At 40.9% G+C, this 13,622-nt stretch overlaps 1 protein-coding gene across 5 annotated transcripts in view; it reads left to right on the top strand.

The window, feature by feature from the left end:
- Positions 1-13,622, top strand: part of LOC143279974 (general transcription factor IIF subunit 1-like) — a 153,967-nt gene that overhangs the window by 94,560 nt on the left and 45,785 nt on the right. For 4 of the 5 annotated variants that reach the window (XM_076584369.1, XM_076584367.1, XM_076584366.1 and 1 more), the window contains 2 exons: positions 1,048-1,201; positions 13,153-13,337. In XM_076584369.1, the coding sequence (XP_076440484.1) occupies positions 1,048-1,201; positions 13,153-13,337 (339 nt within the window). The remainder of the gene's footprint in view (positions 1-1,047; positions 1,202-13,152; positions 13,338-13,622) is intronic. The other variant, XM_076584368.1, reaches the window with a different exon arrangement.

The following is a 13,622-nucleotide window of genomic DNA, read 5'->3' as shown; positions in this document are numbered from 1 at the left end:
CATAGTGCAAGAAAACTGAGGAGGAGGTGGGTGGAGGAATTCTAACCGGGCCAACTTCAGCCCCAGGGGTCATTTCCAGCTAGGCCAGAATGACACCCCTAACAACAAGGGAGGGGGAAAATCCAAAAAGGGGAGGTGAGGGCAGTTCTGACTGGGCCAATTTAACCCCTATGAGTCATTTCAGGCTAATGTATATCTGAGCTAGCCAAATTTTACCCTGGGGTAAAACCAGCGGGGGTGTTAGAATAGGCTGCTACACCGGTACCAGACTAAGCATGATGAAAAAGTTGTGTGAGAAGGTGGTATTATTTATGCCTAACAGATGAATAGTTAAAATAGATGTGCCAGTGAAGAAAAGCTGATTCTTATATGTTGTGTAGCTCCTCCTCTCCCAGAATACAAACGATTTGATTAAAAAAGAAGTGTACAACATCATTTGAAGCAGATAATCATTAAATGAAAATGAAAGGATGTGAAGTTCTTTTGGGGTTGGAAGGCAAACCATTCCTTATTTTGTCTCCACACATTCTCCTGTTTTTTCCCTGTTCCCAGTTTTCATGCCCCTTGTGTTTAGGTTTGGGTATTTTCTTGTAAACCAAGTAATTGTATTTATAGAATGAAAAAACTGGCTTATGTTAGTAAATCATCTTTTGGCTGTATCTTCTTTTAAAAATATCTTTAATGTTTATTATTAGTTGTTTAGTATTAGTTTATAATAATAATGATAATGTTAATTATTATTTGTTATTGTTGTTAATTTTTGTACCATGTTTAAATAAATCTTAACGAATCCTCAATTTTAGGGCATGTTGTAACTCTTATAATAGTACCAACAGTCTCATCCTGCATGTCGGCATAAATATTGAGAGCAAACAAAAATATGAGTGATTTGTTTCACAGACTCTTGAAAAACATTCATTCAGTTTTTCATTCTTTCATTATGTAAAGGGTAATAATTTTTCCATTATTTTCCTCCTCCATACCTCTCCTGTTAAAAGAATTTGTAAACCACAGACAAATTGTAATACACAGCTGCTGTGTCCCCAGACAGAGAGAAAGAGAAGAAGAAAGGGAAAGGTAATGTCAAGACACAGAAGAAAGTGAAGAATGCCAAGCAGAACTCAGATGATGAAGCCATTGAGGAGAGTGATGAAGGAGACTTTGATGACAGAGAGGTGGACTACATATCTGACAGCAGCAGGTAAGTGCTGGACATCCCAAAAGAAAAGAAACTGGGTTCTTGTGCATCCAGATAGTCTAAAAAGCGGGTTCACTGAAATTGTGCATGGTCACTTTTCAGTTTAAAAAGTTCCATTATAGTACAGCTTAAGATATTATGATGGAATATTCCTTGTGTGCATTCAGAAAAAAAGAAAAAAGAAGAAATATGATGGAATATTCCTTGTGTGCATTCAGAAAAAAAAGGAGAAGAAAAAGAAATTATGAATACTTGTTTCTGTTTTAAGATAAAATTTTAAGACTGTTTATATGATATTTTAAGACTGTTTATATGATACAAAACATAAAACAAACTTTCTCCCTTATATGAAAATGTGTATTGGTATGTAGATGTGCTCAATTGATTGTCTTTTTGACTCACTTTTTGACAGCACATGTGCTGAGCCTGTAAACTGATCTGTATAAACCATAAAGGTGGAAAGAGTAATTTTTTTCTATAATTAGGGGATGTGAGAACTATTTGGAAATATGTAAATATGCTTTTCCATTTAACCCTTTCGCTGCCAGGGAAATAAGATTTAAGTGAAATCTATTTCCCAGGGGTTTTTTTTTCACAAAAAACGGGTATGCATTTTCAAAAAATGCTGTGCTCTTTGTTATTGGAGAAAGAACCATAAAAGTATATATTTTCTGAAAGGTAAATGAATAAAGAATACAAAACACATGATGTTTTCCAATTTCATTTATTTTCAGGGACATGCTGTTTTGAAATCAGTGTTTTGTTTTTTGTCACATTTTCAACTTGTTCATCATAAACATTAGTTGGGTAATTTGCACTAAAATATATTTTCTGGACAAATGGATAATACCTGCACACAAATTATACTGGAACAACCACAATAAAAATTTTAAAAAAAAAGACAGATACACAATGCATTGTGACTTCTCCAAGTGATAACAAGGATGTGAGGCCACGCCCCCTCAGTCTCCAGCCCCCTACTCTTCATCCCTCTCACAGTCACTTTATCCAGTTCTCATCAGACCGCATTGGCTGAGTGCCAAGAAAATTGCTCACACTGTCTCCTGCTAATAATTTGGTTACTTTCTGTCGACTGCAACAGCTGTGCAGCCGGTGTAACAGGCCGAAACCTGTCCCTGGCTGGTTCTTACCCCGGGTAAGAAGTAGCATAGGCTATTTCTTACCCCAGGTTTAAACCAGCCAAGGCCATTTCATAGCCTTCCTGGCTGGAATATACCCCCTGTGTACACATCGCTCACCCAACCAGTCTGTATTCACATTAATGATGATAGTGATGATGATAATGATAATAATAATAATGATAATGATAATAATAAAAATAATAATGATAATGGGAATTCATATAGCTCATTCCAGCGCTCAAGCCACTTTGCAGAATGATGTGATGATGTTCATCAAAAAAGTGATGTGAAGATATTCGTCCTTCGGATTAGAAGATGACCATGGCTTCAAGAGTCTGATGAAAGATCGGTGGATGGTGAGGCCAAATCGGGCCCTGAAGTCTCACCCACATGTTGGACACAAGTGGGTGGGTGCTGTTGAGGCAGTGGTGCTGCTCGGGCCTTGCGCACAGAACGCTTTCAGTGCGCTTCATTGATGCGCCTGGCTTCAGCTGCACGGGCTTCTGTGGTGATTATGCTGTGCCAAGCTGGACGGTCCAGAGCAAGTGTCTCCCATGTGTTGGTGTTGACGCCCAGGACTTTGAGGGATGTTTGAGGCAGTCTTGGTAGTATTTCTTCTGTCCATATAGCAGCTGGTTAGACAGTCGGCTGTCTGACATTCTTACCACATGTCCAGCCCACTTGGCTTGGACTTTCTGCAGGAGGGTTAAGACGCTGCAGAGGCCAATTCGTTTCCAGGACTTCCGTGTCGGGGGACTTTGTCCTGCCACCTGATGTGGAGGAGTCTGCAGAGACAGCTCAGGTTGAGCTGTTTGGCGTGTCTGCTGTAGACAGTCCAGGTCTTGCTGGTGTAAAGGAGGGTGATAAGGATCACTGCACAGTAGACTTTCAGTTTAGTGGTAGAGCTGAGTCGTCTCCGCTCCCAGATGTTCTCACGGAGTCTCCTAAAGGCGGCGCTGGCTTTGGCGATCCTGTTGCTGACCTTAGCGTTTATGTTCACACATGCACGTGCACGCACACACACACACACACACACACAAAAAACCAACAAAAAAACAAAACACACTCACACAAAACATAGTTCAGGCGCCGATCAGCAACTTCCTACTTAACGCTTCAGACGCGAATTGGTGACTTGTACGCTAAATGCCACAGGCACCGATTGACAACTTGTACGCTAGAGTTACCAACCTCGCTCAGTCTTCTTTTCGTAAAACCACAAAAATTTGAAATTTTCACCACTTGTTTCCGGAACGTCCACTCTATGTTTGACTTGCAAGTTGACGCACGTTGTCAAATATTTCCGAATTTATTTAGCAGATTTCTCCTGTCGAAGCATGGCCAGCACTTCAGGAAAAAACAAAAGAGTGCTTACAACACCACGTAGGCAATTAAAATGATTTTAGACAATAATTCGCCCGCCGAAGTGCTGATTGCTGACAGTGACGGTGGAGAAGAATTTGCCAGACCGGTCGAGAACAATTGACAAGTAACACAAATACATTTAACAATGTACAAAGACATTTGTGAAAGGAGCCATGAAACCTTCCAGTTTTGCAACACACAGCATGTGTAGTGTTGGCGTTTCCAAATAGGATGTGGTGTTTGTTAGTGTGTTTTTTGGCTATATCAAAGACTTTTGAAAGGAACCATGGAACTTTCAGTTTTGCAACATACAGTGTATGGTGGTGGTGGTGGTGGTTTGTGTGTGTGTGTGTGTGTGTGTGTGTGTGTGTGTGTGTGTGTGTTCTTCTCATCTCTGCACATAGGTGCGTGCACATTTTATAACATTGTGTTATGTCTATGTTTCCAGTTGTATTTCCCGGTCTGTGTGTTAATTTTTCACTTGAAATGGTGTATTTTATGTTTAAAACAACTAAGAATATGTGAAAACTAATCAAAGGTGCATACTTTTTCATTTTCATCAACTGATTTAAAAATTCTGTCAGTGTGTTCATACAAATAAACATGCTTATCATCTTTGCATTCTTTGCCCTTTAACTCTATCACTGCGTACCTCAGCTGGGTGGATTTTCTCCTCACACAAGGTGTTCAGTGGCCGTGTGTAGCCTGGAAACGGGCTACTTTTAGTACTTTTCAAGAGAAAATTTGTTACCTTTCATTACAGATTCAGTATCATGATTGGTATCATTGGAAAAAAGAATCTTTCATCAATCTTTCTGTTGTGTTTTTGTTACTGTTTTCTCCCTCTTTTGTGTCATCCATGCAAGGAAACAAAGATGCCCAAAGTGGAAAAAAGCAAAACTTATAATCTACACAAAACATACCAAAGAATGTGTCAAAACATCAGATAATAATGTAATAATAAAATCTTTCACTCACCTCAAGCATCCAGAGAGGTAATCTCGAAAAATAATGTAAAATTCAGCTTCACACACAATCACAAAACAAAAGAAGATGATTGGAAGCACACACTGTCACTTTCGGTGCCGAATTGTCTCCTCACTGAAGATTCACAAAGGTTGTTGTTTTGCTGTTCTGTTCAGTTTCTGTCTGTCCGAAAATAGCCCACAAAGTCAGAATTATAAACTTAGTGTGTGTGTGTGTGTGTGTGTGTTTACTGGCTAACCACATCACAAAGACATAGTGTTATAGACAGATTCAATGATTGTTCACAGCACATAAACAGACTGACACACAGAGACTGACTGAACACACACACACACACACACACACGGTATGGTTTGAACAGTGCATGATCTAAATTCAGCACCTCAAAAAGTACAGACAGAGATGAAGATGTAAACTGACCAGTGAAAGCAGGAACACGGAAAGTTGTTGATGTGGCGCACCCACGTTTGCTGCCTCTGATTTCCATCAACAGCAGGTTGCACATTGTTGTTGTTGTTGTTGACTGGTTCATCATTTCTTCGAACATAACAACCATGGAATCATCACTGTCACGTGTCTCCTCGGTATCGTCAATTTCTTCGTCATTTTCATTGTCAACCGTAATGACAACATCTTCAAGTATATTGCCTTCATTTTCTCTGTCTTCATCTTCATTTTCTGAACAGTACTTTCATCACCAGAGCCATTCTGAACAACTTCTTGAAGCACTTCTTCGAGTGACACAACCGTCCACTTCATCTGTTGTAACGCCATCCTTGATAGCAAAATGACTGGTCTCGAGTCCTTTGTTTCAAGCTGGGGATTCAACCGAATACCGCTGACTAGGTCAGCAGAAACTGGTCTAAAAATAGATGGATGATTGGTATGTGGAATTCCATGCGTTTTTTTTCCCTCGGACTGTTGACGAGCAGTCTTTGTTTCAAAACAAAAACCGACACGCACATGCACGCGCCGCATGTTTAACTACAAATGGCGCTACCACGCACATATGCATGGTACGTGCTTAGTGCAGCTTCGGCCTCCTTGCATGTATGCGTGGTACGTTGTTATAAAGTGAGCTATGAATGAAGATTATTGAAAGAATAGAAGCGAAGTTATGGCCAGTTAAAGTAGGTTGGTGGTGACACAGTTTTCCCTCTCCTGCACAGCTGGTTTAGACTGAAGTGTACTGCTGCTCAGCTGGCTTGTACAGTGAGCTAGCTCTGCACCTCTGGTGATGAAAGGGTTAAAGGTTGATATACACCAAGAAATAATCTTGAAGGAATTAATTTGAATTTTTGCCCTTATTTCTTGTAAAATGACTGGACAATGTGCCAGCGTTACCTGTTGCCAGCCTCTGATTTTCACACATATACAGTACAACACACACACACACACACACACAAACAAATGATACAAGTATGTTAAGATTGCTTTTTCTTTTTATCCGAACCTGTTCCTCTGAAATTGACAAATGTCCTTCAGGACCAACATGTGTTGGTGTTGACGCCCAGGACTTTGAGGGATGTTTGAGGCAGTCTTGGTAGTATTTCTTCTGTCCATATAGCAGCTGGTTAGACAGTCGGCTGTCTGACATTCTTACCACATGTCCAGCCCACTTGGCTTGGACTTTCTGCAGGAGGGTTAAGACGCTGCAGAGGCCAATTCGTTTCCAGGACTTCCGTGTCGGGGGACTTTGTCCTGCCACCTGATGTGGAGGAGTCTGCAGAGACAGCTCAGGTTGAGCTGTTTGGCGTGTCTGCTGTAGACAGTCCAGGTCTTGCTGGTGTAAAGGAGGGTGATAAGGATCACTGCACAGTAGACTTTCAGTTTAGTGGTAGAGCTGAGTCGTCTCCGCTCCCAGATGTTCTCACGGAGTCTCCTAAAGGCGGCGCTGGCTTTGGCGATCCTGTTGCTGACCTTAGCGTTTATGTTCACACATGCACGTGCACGCACACACACACACACACACACACAAAAAACCAACAAAAAAACAAAACACACTCACACAAAACATAGTTCAGGCGCCGATCAGCAACTTCCTACTTAACGCTTCAGACGCGAATTGGTGACTTGTACGCTAAATGCCACAGGCACCGATTGACAACTTGTACGCTAGAGTTACCAACCTCGCTCAGTCTTCTTTTCGTAAAACCACAAAAATTTGAAATTTTCACCACTTGTTTCCGGAACGTCCACTCTATGTTTGACTTGCAAGTTGACGCACGTTGTCAAATATTTCCGAATTTATTTAGCAGATTTCTCCTGTCGAAGCATGGCCAGCACTTCAGGAAAAAACAAAAGAGTGCTTACAACACCACGTAGGCAATTAAAATGATTTTAGACAATAATTCGCCCGCCGAAGTGCTGATTGCTGACAGTGACGGTGGAGAAGAATTTGCCAGACCGGTCGAGAACAATTGACAAGTAACACAAATACATTTAACAATGTACAAAGACATTTGTGAAAGGAGCCATGAAACCTTCCAGTTTTGCAACACACAGCATGTGTAGTGTTGGCGTTTCCAAATAGGATGTGGTGTTTGTTAGTGTGTTTTTTGGCTATATCAAAGACTTTTGAAAGGAACCATGGAACTTTCAGTTTTGCAACATACAGTGTATGGTGGTGGTGGTGGTGGTTTTGTGTGTGTGTGTGTGTGTGTGTGTGTGTGTGTTCTTCTCATCTCTGCACATAGGTGCGTGCACATTTTATAACATTGTGTTATGTCTATGTTTCCAGTTGTATTTCCCGGTCTGTGTGTTAATTTTTCACTTGAAATGGTGTATTTTATGTTTAAAACAACTAAGAATATGTGAAAACTAATCAAAGGTGCATACTTTTTCATTTTCATCAACTGATTTAAAAATTCTGTCAGTGTGTTCATACAAATAAACATGCTTATCATCTTTGCATTCTTTGCCCTTTAACTCTATCACTGCGTACCTCAGCTGGGTGGATTTTCTCCTCACACAAGGTGTTCAGTGGCCGTGTGTAGCCTGGAAACGGGCTACTTTTAGTACTTTTCAAGAGAAAATTTGTTACCTTTCATTACAGATTCAGTATCATGATTGGTATCATTGGAAAAAAGAATCTTTCATCAATCTTTCTGTTGTGTTTTTGTTACTGTTTTCTCCCTCTTTTGTGTCATCCATGCAAGGAAACAAAGATGCCCAAAGTGGAAAAAAGCAAAACTTATAATCTACACAAAACATACCAAAGAATGTGTCAAAACATCAGATAATAATGTAATAATAAAATCTTTCACTCACCTCAAGCATCCAGAGAGGTAATCTCGAAAAATAATGTAAAATTCAGCTTCACACACAATCACAAAACAAAAGAAGATGATTGGAAGCACACACTGTCACTTTCGGTGCCGAATTGTCTCCTCACTGAAGATTCACAAAGGTTGTTGTTTTGCTGTTCTGTTCAGTTTCTGTCTGTCCGAAAATAGCCCACAAAGTCAGAATTATAAACTTAGTGTGTGTGTGTGTGTGTGTGTGTTTACTGGCTAACCACATCACAAAGACATAGTGTTATAGACAGATTCAATGATTGTTCACAGCACATAAACAGACTGACACACAGAGACTGACTGAACACACACACACACACACACACACACGGTATGGTTTGAACAGTGCATGATCTAAATTCAGCACCTCAAAAAGTACAGACAGAGATGAAGATGTAAACTGACCAGTGAAAGCAGGAACACGGAAAGTTGTTGATGTGGCGCACCCACGTTTGCTGCCTCTGATTTCCATCAACAGCAGGTTGCACATTGTTGTTGTTGTTGTTGACTGGTTCATCATTTCTTCGAACATAACAACCATGGAATCATCACTGTCACGTGTCTCCTCGGTATCGTCAATTTCTTCGTCATTTTCATTGTCAACCGTAATGACAACATCTTCAAGTATATTGCCTTCATTTTCTCTGTCTTCATCTTCATTTTCTGAACAGTACTTTCATCACCAGAGCCATTCTGAACAACTTCTTGAAGCACTTCTTCGAGTGACACAACCGTCCACTTCATCTGTTGTAACGCCATCCTTGATAGCAAAATGACTGGTCTCGAGTCCTTTGTTTCAAGCTGGGGATTCAACCGAATACCGCTGACTAGGTCAGCAGAAACTGGTCTAAAAATAGATGGATGATTGGTATGTGGAATTCCATGCGTTTTTTTTCCCTCGGACTGTTGACGAGCAGTCTTTGTTTCAAAACAAAAACCGACACGCACATGCACGCGCCGCATGTTTAACTACAAATGGCGCTACCACGCACATATGCATGGTACGTGCTTAGTGCAGCTTCGGCCTCCTTGCATGTATGCGTGGTACGTTGTTATAAAGTGAGCTATGAATGAAGATTATTGAAAGAATAGAAGCGAAGTTATGGCCAGTTAAAGTAGGTTGGTGGTGACACAGTTTTCCCTCTCCTGCACAGCTGGTTTAGACTGAAGTGTACTGCTGCTCAGCTGGCTTGTACAGTGAGCTAGCTCTGCACCTCTGGTGATGAAAGGGTTAAAGGTTGATATACACCAAGAAATAATCTTGAAGGAATTAATTTGAATTTTTGCCCTTATTTCTTGTAAAATGACTGGACAATGTGCCAGCGTTACCTGTTGCCAGCCTCTGATTTTCACACATATACAGTACAACACACACACACACACACACACAAACAAATGATACAAGTATGTTAAGATTGCTTTTTCTTTTTATCCGAACCTGTTCCTCTGAAATTGACAAATGTCCTTCAGGACCAACATGTGTTGGTGTTGACGCCCAGGACTTTGAGGGATGTTTGAGGCAGTCTTGGTAGTATTTCTTCTGTCCATATAGCAGCTGGTTAGACAGTCGGCTGTCTGACATTCTTACCACATGTCCAGCCCACTTGGCTTGGACTTTCTGCAGGAGGGTTAAGACGCTGCAGAGGCCAATTCGTTTCCAGGACTTCCGTGTCGGGGGACTTTGTCCTGCCACCTGATGTGGAGGAGTCTGCAGAGACAGCTCAGGTTGAGCTGTTTGGCGTGTCTGCTGTAGACAGTCCAGGTCTTGCTGGTGTAAAGGAGGGTGATAAGGATCACTGCACAGTAGACTTTCAGTTTAGTGGTAGAGCTGAGTCGTCTCCGCTCCCAGATGTTCTCACGGAGTCTCCTAAAGGCGGCGCTGGCTTTGGCGATCCTGTTGCTGACCTTAGCGTTTATGTTCACACATGCACGTGCACGCACACACACACACACACACACACAAAAAACCAACAAAAAAACAAAACACACTCACACAAAACATAGTTCAGGCGCCGATCAGCAACTTCCTACTTAACGCTTCAGACGCGAATTGGTGACTTGTACGCTAAATGCCACAGGCACCGATTGACAACTTGTACGCTAGAGTTACCAACCTCGCTCAGTCTTCTTTTCGTAAAACCACAAAAATTTGAAATTTTCACCACTTGTTTCCGGAACGTCCACTCTATGTTTGACTTGCAAGTTGACGCACGTTGTCAAATATTTCCGAATTTATTTAGCAGATTTCTCCTGTCGAAGCATGGCCAGCACTTCAGGAAAAAACAAAAGAGTGCTTACAACACCACGTAGGCAATTAAAATGATTTTAGACAATAATTCGCCCGCCGAAGTGCTGATTGCTGACAGTGACGGTGGAGAAGAATTTGCCAGACCGGTCGAGAACAATTGACAAGTAACACAAATACATTTAACAATGTACAAAGACATTTGTGAAAGGAGCCATGAAACCTTCCAGTTTTGCAACACACAGCATGTGTAGTGTTGGCGTTTCCAAATAGGATGTGGTGTTTGTTAGTGTGTTTTTTGGCTATATCAAAGACTTTTGAAAGGAACCATGGAACTTTCAGTTTTGCAACATACAGTGTATGGTGGTGGTGGTGGTGGTTTGTGTGTGTGTGTGTGTGTGTGTGTGTGTGTGTGTGTGTGTGTGTTCTTCTCATCTCTGCACATAGGTGCGTGCACATTTTATAACATTGTGTTATGTCTATGTTTCCAGTTGTATTTCCCGGTCTGTGTGTTAATTTTTCACTTGAAATGGTGTATTTTATGTTTAAAACAACTAAGAATATGTGAAAACTAATCAAAGGTGCATACTTTTTCATTTTCATCAACTGATTTAAAAATTCTGTCAGTGTGTTCATACAAATAAACATGCTTATCATCTTTGCATTCTTTGCCCTTTAACTCTATCACTGCGTACCTCAGCTGGGTGGATTTTCTCCTCACACAAGGTGTTCAGTGGCCGTGTGTAGCCTGGAAACGGGCTACTTTTAGTACTTTTCAAGAGAAAATTTGTTACCTTTCATTACAGATTCAGTATCATGATTGGTATCATTGGAAAAAAGAATCTTTCATCAATCTTTCTGTTGTGTTTTTGTTACTGTTTTCTCCCTCTTTTGTATCATCCATGCAAGGAAACAAAGATGCCCAAAGTGGAAAAAAGCAAAACTTATAATCTACACAAAACATACCAAAGAATGTGTCAAAACATCAGATAATAATGTAATAATAAAATCTTTCACTCACCTCAAGCATCCAGAGAGGTAATCTCGAAAAATAATGTAAAATTCAGCTTCACACACAATCACAAAACAAAAGAAGATGATTGGAAGCACACACTGTCACTTTCGGTGCCGAATTGTCTCCTCACTGAAGATTCACAAAGGTTGTTGTTTTGCTGTTCTGTTCAGTTTCTGTCTGTCCGAAAATAGCCCACAAAGTCAGAATTATAAACTTAGTGTGTGTGTGTGTGTGTGTGTGTTTACTGGCTAACCACATCACAAAGACATAGTGTTATAGACAGATTCAATGATTGTTCACAGCACATAAACAGACTGACACACAGAGACTGACTGAACGCACACACACACACACACACACGGTATGGTTTGAACAGTGCATGATCTAAATTCAGCACCTCAAAAAGTACAGACAGAGATGAAGATGTAAACTGACCAGTGAAAGCAGGAACACGGAAAGTTGTTGATGTGGCGCACCCACGTTTGCTGCCTCTGATTTCCATCAACAGCAGGTTGCACATTGTTGTTGTTGTTGTTGACTGGTTCATCATTTCTTCGAACATAACAACCATGGAATCATCACTGTCACGTGTCTCCTCGGTATCGTCAATTTCTTCGTCATTTTCATTGTCAACCGTAATGACAACATCTTCAAGTATATTGCCTTCATTTTCTCTGTCTTCATCTTCATTTTCTGAACAGTACTTTCATCACCAGAGCCATTCTGAACAACTTCTTGAAGCACTTCTTCGAGTGACACAACCGTCCACTTCATCTGTTGTAACGCCATCCTTGATAGCAAAATGACTGGTCTCGAGTCCTTTGTTTCAAGCTGGGGATTCAACCGAATACCGCTGACTAGGTCAGCAGAAACTGGTCTAAAAATAGATGGATGATTGGTATGTGGAATTCCATGCGTTTTTTTTCCCTCGGACTGTTGACGAGCAGTCTTTGTTTCAAAACAAAAACCGACACGCACATGCACGCGCCGCATGTTTAACTACAAATGGCGCTACCACGCACATATGCATGGTACGTGCTTAGTGCAGCTTCGGCCTCCTTGCATGTATGCGTGGTACGTTGTTATAAAGTGAGCTATGAATGAAGATTATTGAAAGAATAGAAGCGAAGTTATGGCCAGTTAAAGTAGGTTGGTGGTGACACAGTTTTCCCTCTCCTGCACAGCTGGTTTAGACTGAAGTGTACTGCTGCTCAGCTGGCTTGTACAGTGAGCTAGCTCTGCACCTCTGGTGATGAAAGGGTTAAAGGTTGATATACACCAAGAAATAATCTTGAAGGAATTAATTTGAATTTTTGCCCTTATTTCTTGTAAAATGACTGGACAATGTGCCAGCGTTACCTGTTGCCAGCCTCTGATTTTCACACATATACAGTACAACACACACACACACACACACACAAACAAATGATACAAGTATGTTAAGATTGCTTTTTCTTTTTATCCGAACCTGTTCCTCTGAAATTGACAAATGTCCTTCAGGGTTTTAGACAGGCCTTGACAGCTTTTAGATTTTAGGCCTGTTGGAAACATTGTTTTTTCTTTTGTCTGTTTGTTTGCGTGTGTGTAAGTTTTAAAAATATTAACATCGACCCCTGTAGAACGAAAAAACAGCAGCAATTCTATCAGTTTCTGGGGTTGCAAACAACAATTTTTTTGTTATCTTCAGGGGGTCTTTGCCCCCAGCCCCTCCAGCAGGGTGTTGCCCCTGAACCCCAACAGGTGGTTTGTGTGGCCCCCAGGCTTAAGTGTATTTTTTTTGTTTTAGTCCCTCACATCCTTCTGCAATAGAGTGAAAACTGTCCTTTGCACATGCTTATTGATGACTGTATAAGCATGGGTCATCTGTGTATATATATTATATGCATTGGTTTTATGGCGTGCAGTAGCAGTCTCTCGGAGCCGGAAGAGAAGGAGAAAAAGTATGAAGAGAAAGGTGTGGCAGATGAGAGTGGCCTCCGCAACATCCTCAACTCAGATGAAGAAGAGGAGGAGGAGGAAGATGTTAAGGAAGAAGAGGAAGTCGAAGAAGAGGAGAAAAAAGATGATGAGAAACCCCCCAAAGAGAAGAGTAAGTGTTTGGTTTTGTTGGGAAGAATGAATGTATGTTGTTAAGCCTTTTACTTCTGATCTTGGATATATCCATGCTTTAGGGTAAACTGCATTATGAACTGTCTAGCCACTCATTTGAATATGCTTACTTCTTGCCAAATAGTGACTGCCTTGATGAGTATTCGAAGCAATATCTCGGCAAATTTTGGCTCGATTTTAATGCGTTTTTTTTTACTTTGTGAAGTGAAAAGCTGTTGACAGGCATGAGATTTTTCCGACTATAGTCGGATTTCTGACCGAAAAC

This window comes from Babylonia areolata, chromosome 3 (genome assembly GCF_041734735.1).
Source record: "Babylonia areolata isolate BAREFJ2019XMU chromosome 3, ASM4173473v1, whole genome shotgun sequence".
NCBI lineage: Eukaryota > Metazoa > Mollusca > Gastropoda > Neogastropoda > Buccinidae > Babylonia > Babylonia areolata.
Note: the sequence above shows the minus strand (reverse complement) of the source record. Positions and strands in the feature narration are given on the sequence as shown.